This window comes from Lemur catta, chromosome 11 (assembly GCF_020740605.2).
Source record: "Lemur catta isolate mLemCat1 chromosome 11, mLemCat1.pri, whole genome shotgun sequence".
Lineage (NCBI taxonomy): Eukaryota > Metazoa > Chordata > Mammalia > Primates > Lemuridae > Lemur > Lemur catta.
Window position 1 is genome coordinate 4,757,644 of NC_059138.1, and position 21,856 is coordinate 4,779,499.

The 21,856-nt window shown below is 43.5% G+C and overlaps 1 protein-coding gene across 7 annotated transcripts in view; it reads left to right on the forward strand.

Annotated features, from left to right (window-relative positions):
* PRKAG2 (protein kinase AMP-activated non-catalytic subunit gamma 2) overlaps positions 1 to 21,856 on the forward strand; it is a 242,932-nt gene that overhangs the window by 175,013 nt on the left and 46,063 nt on the right. For all 7 annotated transcript variants that reach the window (XM_045565350.1, XM_045565353.1, XM_045565352.1 and 4 more), the window contains one exon: positions 13,607 to 13,676. In XM_045565350.1, coding sequence (XP_045421306.1) covers positions 13,607 to 13,676 — 70 coding nt within the window. The remainder of the gene's footprint in view (positions 1 to 13,606; positions 13,677 to 21,856) is intronic.

Sequence of the window (21,856 nt, forward strand, 5' to 3'; positions counted from 1 at the left end):
CCTTACACACACAGGCAGTTAGAAAAGGGAAGGGTATTTTAATAGCCTCTTAGATAATTATGGATCGCCTTCTTGACAAGTGGTAGTGGTTTCTTGCCTTTTTTTTAATTGACAAATAATAATTGTATATATTTATGGGGTACAATGTGATGTCATAGTATACGTATGCATTACAGAGTGATTCAATCAAGTTAACATGTCTATCACGTCACATACGTATCATTTCTATGTGGTGAGAATGTTTAAAATCTACTCTTAACAATTTTGAAAGACACAATACATTATTATTAACGATAGTCACCATTCTGTGCTATCAATCACTAGAACTTACTCCTCCTGTCTAACTGAAACTTCATATTCTCTGACCAACATCTCCCCTTTGCCGATGCGCCCCACCCCCTGTCTCTGGAACCCTCCATTCTACTCTTTACTTCTCTGAGTTCGACTTTTTAAGATTCCACACGTAAGTGAGATCGTGCAGTATTTGTCTTTCTGTGCCTGGCTTATTTCACTGAACAAGTCATTTGTGACATCATGGCTGAGCCTGGAGGACAAGTATTAGTTTCCTAAAGGTTAGTTACAATGTCGAATCTTATGCCGTATCTGTGACCTTTTCATAGTCTATTTCACTGTCTGTTATGTTAGAATTCATCAATCTGTATTGTACTTTGAATAGATCTTTCACCCGTGCATGATTTTGTAACATCATGCATTGGTCATTTGGAAAATATTGGGTCACTCACTGATTTATACAGATCTTCCAAATGTGAACACATCTCATTACACAATATCCAAAACACATTTATCAATAACACCATTTATCTTCCCAGAGAAGTCTCTGAGTATTGGGAAGCTGTCAAGCTCATTGTGGCAGATACAAGGTTTCCAAAATTCTAATTTTTGCCCCAAAACTCAAATTTTATCATTGGCAGCAAATATGTCAGCTGTTTTCCTTGAAGCAACAGCTCAGTTTGTTCATTTTTGTCTACCAAATACCCAGTCCAAATAACCATGGTTTTTCAGGGTTTCATTTAAAAAGCTCCTCAGTTGCACACACATTTTCCTCAAGAATACCATCATATTTTGGTATGCAACAGAAACATTGTATGTATGCTTCTTTTTTCATCACACAGAATATTAAAAAGATATCATGTACTCAAGGGTTGAGATTTAATAAAAGGAATAAATTTTATTGTACCTAAGACATTCCTAAGTGACACTGAGGTAAGGCACTGTGTTAGTTTCTTAAAGGTTAGTTACAATGTGGAATCTGATGCCATACCTATGAAATTTTCATCTTCTGTTTCATTGTCTATTATGTTAAAATTCATCAATCTATATTGTACTTTGTGACAGACAACATTTCCTGGAACTCATGTCTTATACATATGACTAAATCCTTCAACCAAGAGGTGTCAGAAGGTATGCGCACAATTTCTTTATTAGCTAGTCTATGATCATAAAAAAATAAGAAAAAAATCTTGTCCACTACACACACACACACACACACACACACATAAGACAAGTTTCTTGAAACAATCTTTAGCCTCAACAACCTACAATGCAAATTTATTTTTCTATCATATTTCATTTCAAAACAAAGTATTATTCTATAGTTATTGACCCATTAAATTAATTTCATGACCTATGAGTGGGTCAGAGTTTTATGGCTTTAAAAAAATTGGTTTAGACTTTCATTTCTATGAGAAACAGCCCAGTTTCTCATATTCCAATCATAGTAAGTGTGCTTGTGTTGCAGTTACCAGCGTCACTTCTTGTTAAATCCAGTGTCTCTTCTCTTTCATCCTTTGCAAAGACACCAGCTCCTGATTGCAACACTCTCCTCCCTTTGCCTTGTGAGCACTGCCGTGGGGTGCAGGATGATTTCACGTGCTATGAGGATGGATATTTTATAGCTACATTTTTGTGTATCAGGAAAAAAATATATCTAGAACATCAAACCTATGATTTCATGGAATTGTTGCCTAAGACAAGACAAGTGGTTTTGCTTAAAGTCAATTTTAATAATCGTGTAGGTTGTATAGGGATGTGATAAAAATGGCACCTGCCTGAAGTTTGGGAAGCGCAGCTGATGAATCCGGAACCTCTGTCATTCTTCCCCAGCACAATCCATGCCATCCACTCCTCTTCTCCCTCAAATCATGCTCAGAGCTGCTCTCATGACATACTAAACGTACTTCTCTGGACAGGCAATTAATACCTGAAATTTAACAACGTTATCACAGCATTTCCCCTTTATTCATCCCTAAAGCAGGCCCTTTTTATCCCTTTTCCCTGATATTTACAGTCTCTTCTCTATTTATTTCCTAATCCACAAATTCCAAACTATTCTCATCTCTGTAATACCTCTCAGACTTGCTCACTTAATTTTTGCATTCATTGTAAAGACGTTGTCAGTGGTCTTGTTAATTCCAGGCTCTCCCACACCCAACCTTCTCTACTTGGATGTTAAATTTTTTATATTGTCAAAAGTGATTTGAAGATATTTATGTTCACTTCTTACATCCTGTCATATGAAGTCTGACTCCCATCCTCTATCTCCCAGTGGTCTCTCAGTCTTCCCTGAGCTGCTCTGCAAGAACCTCCCCTGTCAGACGGGCCATCCCGAGCAGCCCACCCGTCAGGGCTTCTCCTTCAGCACAGCCACCACCTCAGTGCCCCCCTTTCCTTGCTGCCTTCAAAGTCTGCCTCAATACGTCTCTGCAGGAAGCCTTCCTCTCTAAGGACTCCTTCACATTTATGTACACCATGCAGTTGCTAGGTTTTAAATTTAAACTACTTTGTAATTTTTTACAGTGTGACATATGGAGAACCCTGGTTTCCACAATTAGATCGTAACCTCCACCTAATTAGAATATGACCTCCTGAGGGCAGTGCCTCTGTCTGATGTAATACCCAAATGGCACCTAGGATGCTTTTCGTTGCAAAGCAATAGAAAATTCCAACCCAACTGGCTTGAAGGATAAGGACATCTATTGTCTCATACCTATAGGTCCAGAGGCAGGATAGGCCTCAGGCAAGGTGGGACATAGGCCTGCTCGAAGCTGTCACCAAGGACCCAAGTTCTTCTCCCTCTTAGCAATAGCTTCACCTGAAGGCTGGTGCTCAGTAGCAGTCACGGCTACATGTTTGCCTGTAGCAAGGACAGCGCATGGGCAGGGATGTGCCACATGCATGTGGGACCTGGCTCTCTCCAACCCTAGGTACCCCCATTAAGCCCATGGGAGAGATTGTCACCATCACAACTCATGTAAGGAAAAGGTGTATACTACAATGAAAGTCAGATTATTGTAGGAAGGAAGGTAAAGGAAGGGGAATGGATGCCAAGTAGGCAACCCAGGGTACCACTGCAGCCTGGTTATAGTGTGTGCACACGGAGGGTATGAGGTAGGCAATCGAGCCTAAAGTAGCAAATATATATCCATATAGAGAGATGCATATACTCATATATAATGTTATATATGTAATCCATAATATTACATATTTATGTATAACATAATACATTTTACATATGCATCTGAATCAAGGAATAAATAACATGATATCTTTAGGCAAGAATCAGAGTGTACATAGAATACATTAAACACATAAATATAGCTAAAATTATACAATATCAGAGAACTGCAAAACAAAGAATTAAAGGTAAGAGACACTAGATGACATGACTGCTTATGTAGAAAATCCTAAGTAACCTACAAAACAACCACTGGAACTTACAAGTGAAGTTAGTAGGGTCACAGGATATAGGGCTAATATACAAAAATCAATGGTATTTTTATATGCTTGTAGCAGCAAACAATTGGGAAATGAAATTTTAAAGACAATTTTATTTAAATGAGCATCAAAAAATATAACATACTTAGGAATAAATTTAACAAAAGGTATGTACACTAAAAACTACAAAAGATGGCAGACAGAAATCAAAAAGACCTAAATAAATGGAGAGATATACTGTGGTCTTGGATTGGATGACTTAATATTGTTAAGATGTCAGTTCTTCCCAAATTGATCAAACACGTCTCAGCCAAATCTCCAGTAGGGTTGTTGTTGTTGTTGTTGTTGTTGTTGTTGTTGTTTCTGAGACAAGGTTTCGCTGTGTGGTCTGGGCTAGAGTGCAATGGCATCATCACGGCTCACAGCAACCTCAAACCCCTGAGTTTAAGCCATCCTCCTGCCTCTGCCTCCTGAGTAGCTGGGACTACAGGCGTCTACCAGCATGCCCCGCTGATTTTTCTATTTTTTTATAGAGACAGGGTCTCACTGTGTTGCTCAGGTTGGTCTGGAACTCCTGGCCTTAAGCGATCCTCATCCTTTCAGGCTCCCAAAATGCCAGGATTACAGGCGTGAGCCCACTGTACCCAGCTTTTTTTTTTTAATTCTAAAACATACAGTTGACCCTTGAACAATGTGGGGGTTAGAGGTGATGTATGACTTTTGACTCTCCAAAAACTTAACTCCTAATAGCCTACTGTTGACTAGAAGCCTTACCGATAACATAAACAGTTGATAAACACATATTTTGTATGTTATATGTAGGATATACTATATTCTTACAATAAAGTAAGCTAGAGAAAAGAAAATGGTATTAAAAAATCATAAGGAAAGTACATTTACTGTTCATTAACATCATGAAAGTCTCCACCCTCGTCGTCTTCACGTTGAACAGGCTGAGGAGGAGGAGGAGGAGGAGAAGAGGTCGGTCTTGTTGTCTCAGAGACAGAAGAAAATCTGGGTATAAGTGTACTCACGCAATTCAGACCTGTGTTGTTCAAAGGTCAACTATATGTGGAAACATAAAGGACTTAGAGAATTCAAAGCAATTTTTAAAATGAAGAACAAAGTTGGAGAATGTTCACTATGTTTTTTCAAGGTTTATTATAGAGCTACAGTAATCAAGACAGTGTAGTCAGGATGAAAGTACAGATATTGCTCAAGGAACAAAACGCAGTCCAGAAATAGACCCCCATATATAGAGTCAATTGATTTTAGATAAAGGTGCTAAGGCAATTCAATAGGGAAAGTAAAATCTTTGCAACATGCAATGTGGATTTCAGTACGGAGAAAAGAAAAGGAAGCTCCACCCTTACTGCACATCATAATAAAAAATTAAATCAAAATGGATATAGGTCTAAATGCAAAAGTCAAAATATACAGTTTCTAGAAGGGAACATTGAAGAAAATCCTCACAAACTTGGGAGGGAGGTAAAGATTTCTTAGGAGACAAAAACCTGGAGCCATAAACAGATAAATTGGATCTTATCAAATTAAAAACTTTTGTTGTTTGAAAGATATGGTTAGGAATATGAAAAGGCAAGCTACAGAAGGGGAGAAAATATTCACAATACACGTATCTGACAAAGGACTTGCATCCTAAATATACTTTTAAAAACTCATTGTATTATGTATTGTTGAATAACAAATTACCACCAATTTAGTGGCTTAAATCATGTATTATCGCAGTTTCTGTGGTCAGAAGTTCAGCCACAGTTGAGCTGAGTCCTCTGTTTCAGGGTCTTTTGTGAAGCTTGCAATCAAGATGTCGGCCAGGACCAAGGTCTAATCTGAAAGGTCAGCTGGGGAAGGATCCCCTTCTAAGCTCATGTGGTTGGTGGCAAGGTTCAGTTCCTTGCAGGTTGTTGGTTCAGTCCCTTGCTACATGGGCCTCTCCAACATGGCATCTTGCTTCATCAAAGCCAGCAAGAGAGTCTTCTAGTAAGACAGAAGCCACAATCTTGTGTAGACAGAAGCCTAATCACGAAAGTGATATCCCATCCCTTTTGCTATATTCTGTTGGTTACAAGCAAGCCACTAGGTCCCACTCACACACAAGTACAAGAATATCAGGAGGCGGGGATCACTGAAGGTCACTTCAGAGTCTGCATGCCACACTCATACACTTAATAGGAACAAAAATCCAATCCAAAAATGGGCAAAGGATTTGTACGGTCACTTCACAAAAGAGGGTATATGAATGGGCAATAAATACATAAAAAGATATAATTGATTCTCAAGGAAATGCAAATTAAAACCACAATGAGAAACCACTGCATACCAACTAGAATGACTAAAATGCCAAAAAAAAAAAAACAACTTTAAAGACCACACCAAGAGTTGATGAGGATACAAAGCAACTAGAACTCTCATATATGGTTGGCAGGAATGTAAAATGGTACAGCCAACCTGCAAAAGAGGCAGTTTCTCATGTTAGATATACACCTACCAATGACTCAGCCATTTTACTCCTTGGTATTTACCCAAGAGAAATGATACCATGTTCACACATAGACTGGACCACAAATATTCATAGCTTTATTCACAATGGTCAAAAATTGGAAACATCCCATATGTTCATCAACATGTGAATGAATAGACAGAATGTGGCATATCCGTGTAATGGAATGCTACTTAGCAATAAAAATGAAGAATTGATATATTCAACGATATGGATGCATCTCAAAATCATTATACTAAGTGAAATAATCCAAATGCAAAAGAGCATATACTGTATGAGTCCATGTATATAAAATTCTAAAACATATTTATAGTGACATAGTGACAAAAAGTAGATCGGTGGTTGCCAGGGACTATAGGTGGAAGAAGGGATGAAGCACAAAGAGGCACAAAGAAACTTAATTGTAGTGGTGATTTCACATTAACTCAATACATTGGGCACTCGGACTGGGTACAGTTTATTGTAGGCAAATTATACCACAATAAAAAGAGACACTAAAACTCGTTCTTAAAAGATTTGCATTATGAAGTATGAAGTTCACCCTAACCCATGTTAAGTAGCTGCATGGCACTGTTGATGGTAAGTAGAGATCACAGAATTCCCGAGTGCAGAAGATGCAATGGAGGCATTAGGAGGTCCCTTTAATTTCAGCTTGAATATTGTACTTCCTTTAGATTGCTTCATGTAGAACAGAATAGAACAAAAACACAAGTATTCTGCCTCAATCTTTTGTCCAGTGACATTAGAAGCAACCAACCAACCTCGTCAAAGATCTTGGCTTTCCACAAACGTTCCAAGCTTTCATAGGCACAGTGGCCAAGTTCCTTGCTGCTTACAAGTGGTCGATTAGGAGCATGAAGTGCAGATATTCTTTGTATCTCATGCCATAGACTATCCGTGCTCTCTGTCCTGTTAGAGCCCATAACATTTTTAGGTCTAATGTCTGGAATTAGAGAGCCAATTCCAGAAATACCAAAACCTATTAGGGAAACTCATTTTTTTAAATTCTGTTCCTCTAGAACCACTCCTGGTACCAAAATCTGTATTAGGGTTCTCAAGAGAGACAGAACCAATCGGAGATAGATAGATACATAGATAGATAAGAGGGGATTTATTAACATTAGGGAAACTGGCTCACATGATCATGGAGGCTGAGAAGTCCAACAACAGGCTGTTGGCAAGCTAGGGACGCTAGGATGCCCGTAGCACGGCTCAGTCCAAGTTCCAAAGCCTCAGGATCAGGGAGGCCAATGGTACAATTCTCAGTCCAGGGCCAAAGGCCCAAGAACCTGGGGGGCTGCTGGTGAGAGTCCTGGAGTCTCAAGGCGGGAGAACCTAGAGCTCTAATGCCCAAGGGCAGAAGGAGAAGGGTTGTCCCAGCTCCAGGAGAAAGCAAAGTAATCGTTTTCTCTCCTCTTTTGTTCTGTCCCCACTGAGGCAGATCTGCCCCACTCAGCCCACCGGCTCACACGCCGTCTCCCCTGAAACATGCTCACAGACACCCCCAGAATTGGTGCTTCACCGGTTCTCTAGGTATTTCTTAGTCCAGTCAAGCTGACACCCAAGATTGAGATTAACCATCGCCGGTGCTCCAGCTCCAAGGAAGCAAAGGGACTAGAAAAGGGCCAGACCGGAGGGGCTCCCCCTGCCCCACTGGCCCAGCCCGGGAGCCTGAGCGGGGACAGGTGTGGGGATGGAGACGCTGGGTGGCTTCACGAGAGGCTAAGACAACAAAATGAGAAGACTCAGGCGGTTTTGGATGGACTGCGTTCGAATTGGGTGTAGAAAACTCAAGTGGAGATGAGCAGGAGGCAGCGCCGAGCTCAGGGGAGCTGGGTGGGGCCCGGGGCTTGGCCGTGGCAGGCGCACAGCGGTGGGGCCACGCGACCACGCCAGGGGAGTCGGCAGGGAACGTGCGCGGCTCCCGTCCAGCCCTGGGAAGATTCGCGTCGGGCTTGACCCTACAGAGGACGCGCTTGCAGAGCAGGGTGGCGCTCAAAGAAGACAGCAGGATGCACAGAAGCTGCGGGTTCTGTACACTAAATTATTCAGGACCTTCTTACCCAGTATTTGAGGTTGATTTATTTCCTGCAGTAGCTATTTAAGACTTTTTTAAAAAGGCAGAGCAAGCTCATATCCGACCTCGGTGCATAAAGGAGTGCTTTTTTGGCAGTCGCTTTATGATTAAGTTATCAGGCTGGAGTTTTCCCTTCCTATGGTCCTCCAAAATACTGTGTTTTGCTGCACCTGAGCACAATTATGTAAGAGAAACCTTAATAATTTAGCATTTTTCACCAACCAAAACCTCTGTTTTTCAGGCATTCTCTCAATAAAGCTCAGCTCGGGCCCTTCTGTTCCCTCCCACCCCACTGGAGTCCAGTATCCCCCAGACTGGCTCCGGGAGCTGATGGTGGGCAGGAAGAAAGGCCCCCAATGGTGGAACCGCACCGGCCCAGAGAAGAAAACCCAGCGCCTGTCTACCATGGCATGCCCGTTTTAGGTCTCCCTGGGGGAAATCCATCCGGATTATCAGGAGGTTTGGGGTGGTGGGTTTTGTCTGTTTTTGCCTGGTGCTGATGGATTGCAAGAGGAGATGGTATTATAAATGCAAGCGCCTTCTCTTTGCACACAGGACCTTGCCAGAGCCCCTCCCTCTCCTCGCCTCCCCTGCCGCTTTCCCCGCCTCTCCTGCCGCTTTCCCCGCCTCCCCTCCCTCTCCTCGCCTCTCCTGCCGCTTTCCCCGCCTGCCTGAAATAGCTGGAAGTAAGTCTCGCATAAGTCTGTTGAGCCTTTAAGAAAACATCACCATGAAAGGACAACTGATGACCACCAGCTTCAAATAATTTGTGCTGACGAATCCATCTCTCTTTTGACCCTGTGAACATTTATGTACACACCTAAAAAGCTTTGAAAGCCCTCAAAATCCTGAAATTGTGTTATAAAAAGCAATTTCCTCTTTTTCTAGTGTTCTATGACTATCTTCCTGTCTAAGGAAGAGAACATGAGATGTCTTACTAAGGCAATACCTGTGCAAATAAATTCAACCTCACTAGCGTATTACATAAATCATTTTTATTTTAGGCCACTCCTGTACACCCATTATCAAGTGAAATAGCATAACACATTAATTTGTTTCAATTTATATTGTCTACCAACTTCTGTAGTGATGGCTATGGGTCTTTTTAGTCTGTGAGCCACTTTTGCAGTCCTCCCGACATGCATGCTCCCTCCCATTGCTACACATTTCTGCCTCCCAAAATCAAGCCATCAGAGTTACAGGTAAAATTGGTGGTGTTCCTAACCAGTACACACTAACTAGGGATTTCTTTTTTTACTTATATTAAAATGACGCAAGAGACAAAAATATAGACTTTTTAAAATAGGATGAAAGATACTTCCACTGTGTACCAGCAAACTTTTTTTAAAATTAAACTTTTTATTTTGAGATAATTGTATATTCACTACACTTGTAAAAAATAATACAGAGAGATCCTGTGTACCCGTGGGTAACATTTGCAAAACTATGCAGTACAGGAACTGGAACCCTCACACATTGCTAGTGAAAATGTGAAATAGTGCAGCCACTGTGGAAAACATTTTGGTACTGCCTCAAAATATTAAGCATAGAGTTACCATGTGACCCAGCAATTCCAATCCTGGGTGTACACCCAAAAGAAATGAAAACACATGTCCACACAAACATTTATACATGCATGTGCATAGCAGCATTATTCATAACAGCCAAAAAGTGGAAACCACCTACATGCCCATCAACTGAGGAATGGATAAACCAAATGTGGCATATCCACACAATGGAATATTATTCAGCAATAAAAAATGAAATGTTGATGCATGTTACAACATGGATAAATCATGAAAACATTAACGAGAAACCAGTCACAAAAGACCAGATATTGGATGAGTCCACTTATATGAAATGTCCAGAAGAGGCAAATCTATAGAGACAGAAAGCAGATTAGTGGTTGCCTAGAGATGAGTGTGGGGGTTGGGCAGGGAATGGGAAGCGACTGCCAACCAGTACGGGATTTCTCTTTGGGATGATGAAAATGTTGTAAACTTAGATAGTTCCACAACTCTGAATACACTGAAAATCACTGAATTGTACACTTAAAATGGGTGAGTTACTTTATGGTATCTGAATTATATTCCAATAAATGTTTTTAAAATTAATCCAAATTGGCATGCCCTCCACATAATTAAGTCAGCATGGAGGAAAAATATAGTGTGATCTCACAAGCAGAATATTAACATTAACAACAGTCAAGATGCAGAACTGTTCCATCACCACAACGATTCCTCGCATTGCCCTCCTGTAGCCATCGGCACCTCCGTCCCTCTACCCTACCCAGACTCCTGGCATCCACTAATCTGCTCTCCATTTCTACAATTTTGTCATTTCAGTGGTGTCCTATGAGTGGAATCATACCGTCTGTGGCCTTTTGGGATTGGCTTTTTGTATTCCACATAATTCCCTGGAAATTTGGAGGTTGCTGTCTGTATCAATAGTTCATTCCCTTTTACTGCTGAGTAATATTCCCTCATATAGACGTACCTGTTTGCTTAACCATCCACCTATTGAATGATATCTGTTTTTTCCAGTTTGGGCTATTACAAATGAAGCTGCTGTAAACATTCATGTATAGGTTTTTGTGTAAACATAAGTTTTCATTTCCCTAGGGTAAATGCCCAAGACTGCAATTGACGTGTTATGTGGGATTTGCATGTTTTGTTTTATAAGAAACTGCCAAATTGGTTTTCCAGAGTGGCAGTTCCATTTTGCATTCCCACCAGCAATGCAGATGTGATCCCATTTCTCTACAACCTCATCAGCATTTGGTGTTCTTACTATTTATATTTTAGCCATCCTAATAGGTGTGTAGTGATATCTCATTGTGGTTTCAATTTGCATTTGCCATCTATATATCTTTTTTGGTGAAATATCCCTTCATCTTTTGCCCATGTTCTAACTGGATTGTTTTCGCTTTTTTCTGCATAGCGTTGAGAGTTCTTTTATATTCCACACACTAGTAATTTGTTGGCTATGTGGTTTGCAAGTATTTTCTTCTACTCCATAGCTTGTCTTTTCATCCACTTATCTCAGTCTTTCACAGAGCAAAACTTCCTGATTTTAATGAGGTCCATTTTATCAGTTTCTCTTTTTATGGATTGTATTTTTGGTGTCAAGTCTCCTAAAAGTTTTATAGTTTTACGTTTTGTTTTTTAAGTCTATCTGATTTGAGCTAATTTTTGTAAAAGCTGCAAGGTTTAGGTTGAGGTTTATTTTTCTGCCTTTTGATGTCCAAATGCTCCAGCACCATTACTTTTACACTGTATCAAAAATTGGTTTGGCATATTTGCATGGGTCTATTTCTGGGTTTTTCTATTTGTTCCTATTGATTATTATGTCTCTTTCTCTGCCAATACCACATAGTCTTAGTTACTGTAGCTGTATAGTAAACTTTAATCTCAAGTTGAGCAATTCCTCCCATTTCATTCTTTTTCAAGATTGTTGTAGGTATTCTAGAGCTTGTGCCTTTCCCTCCACATTTTAGAATAAGCTTATCTTAAGTCCACAAAAACCTCTTGGGAATTTGATAGCAATTTCATTAAATCAAAAGATTAATTTGGGGGAGAACTGATATCTTTTCTACGTTGGGTTTTCCAGTTCATGAACATGGGATGTCTCTCCATGTACTAGCTTTTTCCTTTCATCCACATTTTGCAGTTTTCAGCACACAGATGTTGCATATGGCTTCTTCAGTTTATACCTAAGTATTACTTTTCTTTGCCACGACCATAAATGGCATTGTGTTTATAATGTTTCCACATGTTCCTTGTTAGTATATAGAAACGCTATTGATTTTTGTGGTTGCTCTTGTATCCCATGACCTTGTTGAACTCGCAAGTTCCTGTTTTTGTAGATTCTTTGGGCTTTTATCTGTAGATAACCAAGTCATCTGCATGATTTTAATTTTTTCCCTTTCAATTTGTATCCCTTTTATTTCCTTTTCTTGCCTTATTGCAGGGACTAGAACTTTTAGAACTATGTTTAATAAGATTAGTGAGAACAGACATCCTTGCCTTGTTTCCAACCCTTATTTCCAGTAAAAATGTTCATTCTTTCACTACGAAGCATGACATAAGCTGGAGATTTTTACCACATCTTACAGTATTATTTTTGTCTTCTTTTCCTCTCCCCACCCCTTTTCTTTTTTTAAGGTGAAGTTTAAGACTCAGGGATTGGCGCAACTGAGATGACAAAGCAAAAAGAAAGATTTCAGTACTTCCTCCTACGGGCAAGAGTGATAGGACCACGTTCCTTTCCAGAGCTTGGGCCCTTGACAGCCCTAATGGGCGCTAGGGAGCTAATCTCATTAACAGGGCCCTCGCGTCCTGCAGCTGGCGGAGGCCCCTGTAGATGGCGCCGACATGGCTGTCAGGCGACAGGACGTCTGTCCCCTCCCCGGCCGGCACCACTGCGGGCCACGCCGCCTGCCAACCTGAGCTGGCGATTGGAGAGTCTCAGATACCCAGATCCAGGGTGACTGGAGCGGCCAGGACCAGATTCAGATTGTGTGAGCTTGTGACAGCAGCTTCCCCGGCCGTGAACAGGGGACGAAAATTAGGAGTCCCATGGCTGGAAAAAACTGATAGCAACAAAGTGCATCTACAATGCGTGTAACCCCTGCAGCAATTTTTTTTAAGGGGGACGAGATGAGACAGTTTGATCTAAAATTATAAAGAGGAAAAGGGAAGCAAGCAGCGACCCCTCGCCGCGGCCCGTCGCCCTCAGGCATCCGCGGCCCCCAGCACCGCGCCCCGCCCCGCCCTGCGCTTGGCCCGGGGCGCCGCGCCCCGCCCCGCGGGCCGAGCCCACACCTGCGCAGGTTGCACCGCCGACGCGGGCGGGCCGCGGGGAGCGGGCGCGGCAGCGTGCGGGCTGCGAGGCCGAGGCAGGGTGAGCGCGGGCCTCGCCTAATGGCCGCCGGCGGCCGCGGGGAGGAGGCGGGCGGCGGCCGGAGGGGGCGCCCCGGGCCGCCCTGGCGCGCCGCTCCCCCGCGCCCAGCCCCGCGCACGCCGCCTGCTCGCGGGCCGCCCCACGGGCGCAGGGGCGGGAGCGCGGCGCTCCGCGCGCGGAAGGCCACGCAGGCCGCGGCCGCGCCACCTGCGGCGCCCCGCCCCGGCCCGGCCCGCCGGCGTCCGCCCGCCAGGCCCCTCCTCCCGGCGGCGCCGCGGAGCGAGGCCCGAGCGCTCGGCCGGCCGCGAGCCCGCCGGCCGGGGACGAGCGCCGCGGCTCATGCTGATCGCTGTCCTCCTCCTCCTCCCCCTCAGGCGGCGCTGGCGGCGGCCCCGGGACCCGCGGAAGCCGGCATGCTGGAGAAATTGGAGTTCGAGGAAGAAGGTGAGTGCGCCTCCCGCCCCGCCCTGCGCGCGGGCATTCCCACGGCGGCCGCCCCGCGGAGGGGCGTGCGGGACCCCGGGGCCCCCGCCCCGCTCGGCCGGCCGCTGCCCAGCCGAGGGCTGCGTCCTGCGGGAGCCTCGGAGCCGGGTGGGGACGCGGGCGCCGGCGAGCTCGGGTGTGCAGGGCACGCCGTGCCTTCCGGAGGGGACTCCAGCTGGGCTTCCCGGAGGAGCCCGGCCACCCGGCATCCGCACTGAGGGGCGGCCCTTTTGTCCTTACTAGCCGAACTCGAATTAGAGCAAGGTGTCATGCCGTGCTAATTGTACATGTCACCATACACTCAGAGGTAACCCCAGATTACATCTACAGTCCATACCTTTAAATAACCCAAACTGGTTCCCTTATGTGTATTTGTGAAAATACCACCAGTAGGGTGTGTCTTCTTTTTTAATAGGGAAAGTTAAACACGAAAATCTGAAGCGGCTTATTGAACTGGTTTTGAGTTCAGGCGACCCTCTCGCCCCATCATTCCGGTCGCCGCTCCTCTCACTTTGTTTTTCTTTTTCCTGTGCTGTTTTCTTCTTATATCTTCTTACAGGTAAATAACCCGGATCTTAATTTAGAGGCTGTTAAAATTTGCCAGGGATAAGCTTGTTCTTTGACAAAATTAATATTTAAAATGAAATATGATGAGCTGTCACCAGGATCTTGTTCTGAAGCTGTTAAAATTGGAAGGAGATGAGCTTGTTCTTTGGCAAAATTAATACTTAAAATGGAATACAATGAGCACAAAGTCAAAAAAGAACTCTGTATAAGATGCTGAACAATTTGAGGACTTCAAAAGGCCTCCACACTATCTTGTGTACTTCCATTATTTATTTAGCGACTTCTCTTTTTCCGGGAGTGTTGATAGACTAAAGCTCTGGAAACAAAGAATGTGCCATGTGGATGCTGTCCCTTGTGCCAACTTTACTTTCATACCTCTGTTCATTCACAGTCAGGCAATTACTTAAATAAGAGTGCACAGCCAACATGAGAGCATTAGCCCAATAGAATTAGCCAGTGCCTATTATCTTCTGGATTCACTGCAGCATTTCACAAACATGTAAGCTAGAAGATAATGCAATCATAGTAATTATCATTAAAAGTCTTTGTCCATATTTATTAAGAAATGGTGCATTTCAGAATTTTGCATTTTATCCTACTGGAAAATAAATCCAGTGTCTTAATTCGAATCCACCTCACTATTCCTCGATTTTATTATATTGCAGGCCAATTTTTGGCCACTGTCCACAGGGTGATATGGTGACTCTTTCCATTGAGACTTTGAATGTCTAAATCACAGCATTTTTTTTTTGTTTTTCATGTTAGTTACAATGAGCGTTTTGCATTTACAATTTTCTCAGATTAACGTGGAGGCAAGAGGAGACTCCAGAGCAGGCCCAGGGCCAGGTTCACATCACACCTCCACCCCTTATTATGCTGTTTGACCTTGATGAGTTACTTAGCCTCTCTGTGCCTTGGTTTCCTCATTTATAAAATGGAGCTAGTATCAGGATTAAATCAGGCAGTCTATCCTGGTATTTAGTACAGTATAAACCCATAATAAGCACTTTGTAAATATTAGTTACTGTTATTACTAAAGTGCCATTAACCATTGTACTGAATTCATGAACTTTTTTTTTTTTTTTAAGAGATAGGGTCTCACTCTTGCCCAGGCTGAAGTCCAGTAGCCTAATCATAACTTATTGCAGCCTTGAACTCCTGGGCACAAGTGATCCTCCTGCCTCAGCTTCCCAAGTGGCTGTGGCTATAGGAGTGCACTACCATGCCTGCCTAATTTTTTAATTTTTTGTGGAAATTGGGGTCTCACTGTGTTGCCCAGGCTGGTCTCAAGCTCTCGGCTTCTAGCAATTCTCCTGCCTCAGCCTCCCAAAGTGCTGCAATTATAGACATGAGCCATCATGCCCTGCCTGAATTCATGGACTTTTTAAGGCTTTTATTAATGAATTTAACACAGAGATTCTTCTCAACAGATTTGGTGTCCCTTTTTTTTTACTTGAGATTTATTAATTTAATTGTGTTGCATTTCTTAAAGCAGATATACAATCTTTTTTTCTTTCGCATTATTTCTGCCAGCGTAATGAATGTAAAGTATTAAACCTAAGCATCTAAGAAAGGAAATTTCCCCTTTCACCCATCTAATTTTATCTACAGTGCTGTCGTTACTTTAAAGCATACTGAATCCCACAAATAACCCTGTCAAACTTTTCTAAATTTTTAAGGAGGCAGAATGTTAAACAGTGACTTGGAAGCTGAGCTGAGCTGGAAGAAGGAATAGTGTTGGCGTGCTAGTCCAAAACGCTGCTTTGTTTCTTTTGAACTTTAAATTGCTTATTCATCTAAAATACAGAAAAATTTAGTATCAAGCAGAATCTTATTTATGGGGAGAAGAGTCCCAACAGTAAGGCATTACACCTTTAAATATCCTGTGAACTGATATATTAGTAGCCTAGGTAATAGATAGCCACTGAATAGATCCTTGTTTCATCTTTAAACTTCACTCTTACCCAGTTAGTATCTTAATTTATGCCTTGATGTCTGGAGGCATGACTGACCAAGATACATTTATTATACATGGAAACGCATAATTACTAATATTTTTGTTGCCAAGTATTTTTCTATTTCCTGATAATTTATAACTGATACTATATTTGTTAGAAACAACCTAGAGGCACTAGTGAAGTCGGGGAGAAGGATGGAGATCTGCCTTGCCTAGTTGGGGTCATCTTCAGCCTGGGATATGATGCAAGCTCCCTGTCCCTTTCTGCTGTCAGCCCTCCTTACCGACCAGTTTCCTATCTATATATCTGATAAAGGCAGACTTCTCTTACTCTGCAGGCCCACCGCCCCTCCCTTTATGTGCATGAGAGTAGCCAGAAGTCTTTTTAAAAAAGCAGATTCCAATTCTATGAATCTGGGATGAGACCTGAGATTCCGCATTTCTGCCCAGCCCCAGGGGATGCTCCTGCCACCAGTTCTCAGACCCCCCTTTGAATAACAAAGCTGTAGGACCTGGGCAAGCAAACTTTTTCTGTAAAGGGCCAAATAGTAAATATTTCAGCCTTTGCAGGTGATGTGGTCTCAGTCTGTTGTAACTACTCAGTTTGCCCTTGCAGCAGGAAAACACAAAGCCGCCAAAGACTAAACAATAGGCAGGGCTGTGTTCCGGTAAAACTTTATTTACCAAAACAGGCCAGATTAGGCCCTCAGGCATAGTTTGCCAGAGCCCTGCTCTGCATTTGCCTGTGCCTTATGCCTTGGGTGGCACATGCTCAGGACTCTACCGGGACTCTACGGCTGTGTACACCCTGCCCATCATACCGGGACCTCAAGGCTCAACCCAGATCTCACTGGCTCTTTGAGGACCCCCCAGAATACTTTGTGTACTTCTCTCACAGCTTCTCTCTCTCTTCCAGCCAGCACCTGCTGTCATGGCTGGGGTATAGCAGGTGCTCAGCAGTGTTTCGTGATCTCAGTGATTCCATTAAGTGTCTGTAGTTATTAATACTTTATGGGGATGTTTGGAGATTAAATGATTCTGCATATGAAAAACAATGAGAAGTGTGCCTAGCCCATAGCAATCACTTTCTGAGTTTGCTTTTTACATTTTGGTTTTTTTGTTTTGTTTTGTTTTTTGGTGTTTTTTTTTGAGACAGGGCCTCTCTTTGTTGCCTAGGTGAAAGTACAGTGGCACAATCATAGCTCACTGCAGCCTCGAACTCCAGGGCTCAAGCCATCCTCCTGCCTCAGCCTCCGAGTAGATGGGACTATAGGTGCATGGCACCACGCCTAGCTAATTTTTTTTTTAGTGTTTTTATAGACACAGGGTCTCACTCTGTTGCCCAGGCTGGTTTAGAACTCCTGCCCCTCAAACAGTCCTCCCACTTTGGCCTCCCAAAGTGTTAGGATTCCAGGCGTGAGCCACCACACATGGCTGCTCTTTACATTTTTAATTGCTACACCAGTCACATCTTTTCTATGTTTGTGTTTATCAATATTAACTGTCTTGAACTTATTTACTGGCCAGGACCAAGCACAAAGTACTTTGTAAGCACCTGAACACAACCCATGAATGCTTTTGGAAGTAGGTAATTATTCAGCAGTTTTATTCATGACTAGCAAACCTGCTCCTGGCACTACTACCCGAAGTCTGCGGGCTGTGTAGCACTATCGGTGCACTCTCCTAGCTTCCCTCTTGTCTTAGCTGCCCCAGGATCTTCGGTTACTTCAAGTTTCTGATAACTTGCCGTGGTGATTTTACCCGCCTAGCTAAGGGTGGGTCTTGTGGTCTACCTCTCCCTCCTCTTCGTCCTCGTTTGCTGCTTACTTCATCCCAGCCAATCCATTCTGTCCTGACTGTTCCTTCTTCACCTGCAAAATGTTCCCAATGCAGAATCCTCTTCTCAGAACTCCCCTCCACACTCATTTATTCTAGCAAGACTGGTCAAAAAGAGGTAAGAAATAGGGCCACTTTTTGTAGGAGGGGGAATGTATTATTTTTCAGTCAAGAATCTTAGGGTTTAGGTCCAGTTCTGTATTAAGTACCCATAATTCCTGGGATAACCCATAAATTCTCTTGGGGCTTTGCTTGTTTTGTTATTGTCATCGTTATAGGTTTTCTTTATAAAACTAGGGGCCAACACTTGGTGAGCTTTTAATTTTCCTTCTGCCTCAAAAATAGGACCCCAGGCCAGACATAGTGGCTCATGCCTGTGATCCCAGCACGTTGGGAGGCTGAGGGGGGAGGGTCGCTTGAGGCCAGGAGATTGAGACCAGCCTAGGCAACATAGTGAGACCCTGTCTCTACAAAAAAAATTTTAAACTTAGCCCTGCATGGTGGCACACCTGTAGTCTCAGCTACTTGGGAGGCTGAGGCAGGAGGATCACTTGAGCCCAGGAGTTGAAGGCTGTAGTGAGCTATGGCTGTGCCACTGCACTCTAGCCTGGGTAACAGAGCAAGACCCTGTCTCTAAAAAAAGAAGAAAAAAAAAATAGGGCCCCAAAGCAATCATCACTATATAAACTAACAGACAGAACAAAAGTTTTCATTCACTTATAACTCATTCCTTCTCAACTGGGGGAAATAATACTCTGAGTGAGCAAAGATTAGTCCTTGCTGGGGGCAAAATATCTGAGGTGTTACAGGGGTTTGTGACCCTCCAAAGGGCCACAGTACATGAGCAAACATACTCTATGTCTGCGGCATTAACATTTCATGGAGGTAGGACAATTAGAGGAAAAAATATACAAAATGACTGGGGGAGGATGGGGAGGGAGAATAATGAAAAAGAGAGGCGGGCGCGGTGGCTCACGCCTGTAATCCTAACACTCTGGGAGGCCAAGCTGGGAGGATCGCTTGAACTGAGGAGTTCAAGACCAGCCTGAGCAAGAGCGAGACCCTGTCTCTACAAAAAATAGAAAAATTGCTCATGCCTGTAGTCCCAGCCACTGGGGAGGCTGAGGCAGGAGGATCGCTTGAGCCCAGGAGTTTGAGATTATAGTGAGCTATGATGATGACACTGTACTCCGGCCTGGGTGACAATATGAGACTCTGTCTCCAAAAAAGAAAAAGAGGTTGAGAAACTGCTCTAACTTACTCAAGGGAGAATTGCCTTTCATGTATTTTTGGTACCGATTAAGTCATTCCCTTATCACTTCGCTTTCAGAGGGTCATCTCAGAGACTCCCAAGAGAGTCAACTTGTCAGTTTACTGACTGATGGGGGGGCGGTCCTGAGCTCTGGAGGGAGAGATGTTAAAGTGGCAGGTTTGTGGTCACAGCTTAGTTGCTTGATCCTTACTTAGAGTACTAGGAGGCTCTGATAATCTGTTTTCTAAACTCTACCTTCCCTTCTGAGTTTACATGCTCATCTTAGATAAGAGATCTATTGTTTCTTGATTATAGTACTTAAAATTTTATAAAATGTCTATAATTAAAATTTTCCTCTCTAGCTGGCCCCATATTTAACACAGTGCCCTTTTTCATAGGTTTTAGGTTCACATTTTAATATCTCTGAAGTCAGGATGTGACTTAACATTTGATGGTATCTTAAGACTTGATGAGATAGCGCAGTTAGACGGTTTGTTGCCAGAGAAGGAAAGATCCCTGACTGGTTTCAACAAGGAGGAAAACACATGGGGAGGATACAGAGATATCCTAAAAGTGGGATTTGTCACCAGGCTTCACAAGCAACTGGCATCAGATGGAAAGTCATCAGGAGCCAGGGCAGCAGCTCTGCTCACCTCTCTGGGGCCACTCGGCCTTCCCTCTCCGGGCCTTTCTCTGCTCCCTGGTGGGCCTGTCAGCAAATGGCCTTTGGTGTTTCCTTGGAAAATTGGAAAAATGTTTATTAATATATCCTTTTTTTCTATGGTTGTAATAATCGTGGGCATATATTAAAGATAGTGAGGCAGCGTTCTAAGTCCTCTGCATCTATCTAATCCTTAGGACAACCCTAAGAGATAAATATCCTTATCATCCCTATTTGACAGAGGAGGAAGTTAAGAAAGTCAGAGGTTAAATAGCTTAACTGAGGTGACATCCTTGGGAAGGTGGGAGACCAGGCTTCAGACAGGCATTGGACAAGCAGAGCCCCTGCTCTGGCCCAGTGTGCACAGCCGGTGTGAAGCCATCTGCCCCAAAACCCGCTCCCCGCCTTCCCCTCTAGTCCTGCTTACCCGCCTCCACCGCCCCACCCACGCTCACCGGGGGCTGCAGCCGCTTTCGCTTTGCAAGACCTGGTGGACGTCTGTCACACCTCATGTTACCTTAACTCTCAGTAACAGTCCACAAAGATGACCTCTGCTCTCTTCTTGAAGCATATCCATAATTTCTGTGACACAGCACTCCTGGTCTCCTCGTACACGTCTGGCTGTTTATTTCCTTGAGGGTTCTATTCTTACTCTTCTTTTTCTTTTTCATTTTTTTTTTTTTTTTTTTTTTAGTAGCAGATTTCATATGACATAGTTTACACCATGCAATCACTCTTCCTCCTTGAGCATCAGATACTGGACTCCTCGCCCCTCTGTCCGAGGCCCACTTCTCGTTCTGCACCATCACCCTGGACAGTCGTCACTTCCGCGGCTTTGATGGCTTTGATGACATGATACGGGATCGCTCTGTTCTTGTCGCCCTCCCTCCCCTCCTCCTTTTCTTTGTTTTTTACATCCTGATCCAATAAATGGCCCTGCCCCCACCTTGCTGTTTTAACTAGTAGAGGGGTTGGCTCCCGCTCTGTCTCTTGCCCACCATCCAAGAGAGCAACTCCTCACTGTCACTTACTAAATATCGACCACCCTCCATCCCCCTGGGCTGTTGTCCCCATCTTCCTATGGAGTATTCAAGAAGCCTGAGCTTTCCCAGCACCTACTCTGCCCCCTCCAAATCAATTTTCTGTGCTGCAATTAGAGATATTTTCTAAAAACATCTATCTAATGATGTCACTTCCTTGCCTAAAAGCTTTCACTGCTTTTCCTTTGCCTTAAGGCCGGAGTCCAGACTTCTGAGCATGTCTTTGATGTACCCTGTTTGTTCTTCTCCCTTCCTCTCCAGCCTTATCTCGGACCTCTTCCCTCCTTGCATTTCCCCCAGCTATTCTAGCCTCAAGGTCCTCAAACCCCGTTTTTCCTCCTGGCCTCTGGACTGTCTTCACACAGGCTGTTCCTCTCCTCGATCTTCCCTCTCCTCTTGGCCACTTCCCGGTCTTCTTCAAGCCTCAGGTTAATGTCACTTCCTCCAGGAAGCCTTTCGGAAGCCCCAGTGAGGACTTCCCGCATCCCTCACGACCCTTGCGGTTGGTGGGTCCTGCCAGGGGAGATGCTTTTGCTTGTTTCTTTGCCACTCACGCCCAAGCCCTGTGAGGCCTGAAAGTGAAGACTTGGTATCTGCTCGGCCTTGAGGATGCTATGATGAATAAGATGTAGTTTTCAGTAAATATTTGTTACACACATGAACGTATGTATTTTGGAGCTTTAACTTTTCCTCTGACACATAGGCTTAGTGTACTTCAGGTGGTTGATGTTATTTCTTACAAATAAATAAGGCGTTTATATTTAAGGCATCATAAAAATGAGAGGAAATCCATTTGCCATGTTAGTGGTGCACTAATCAAAAAGCAAT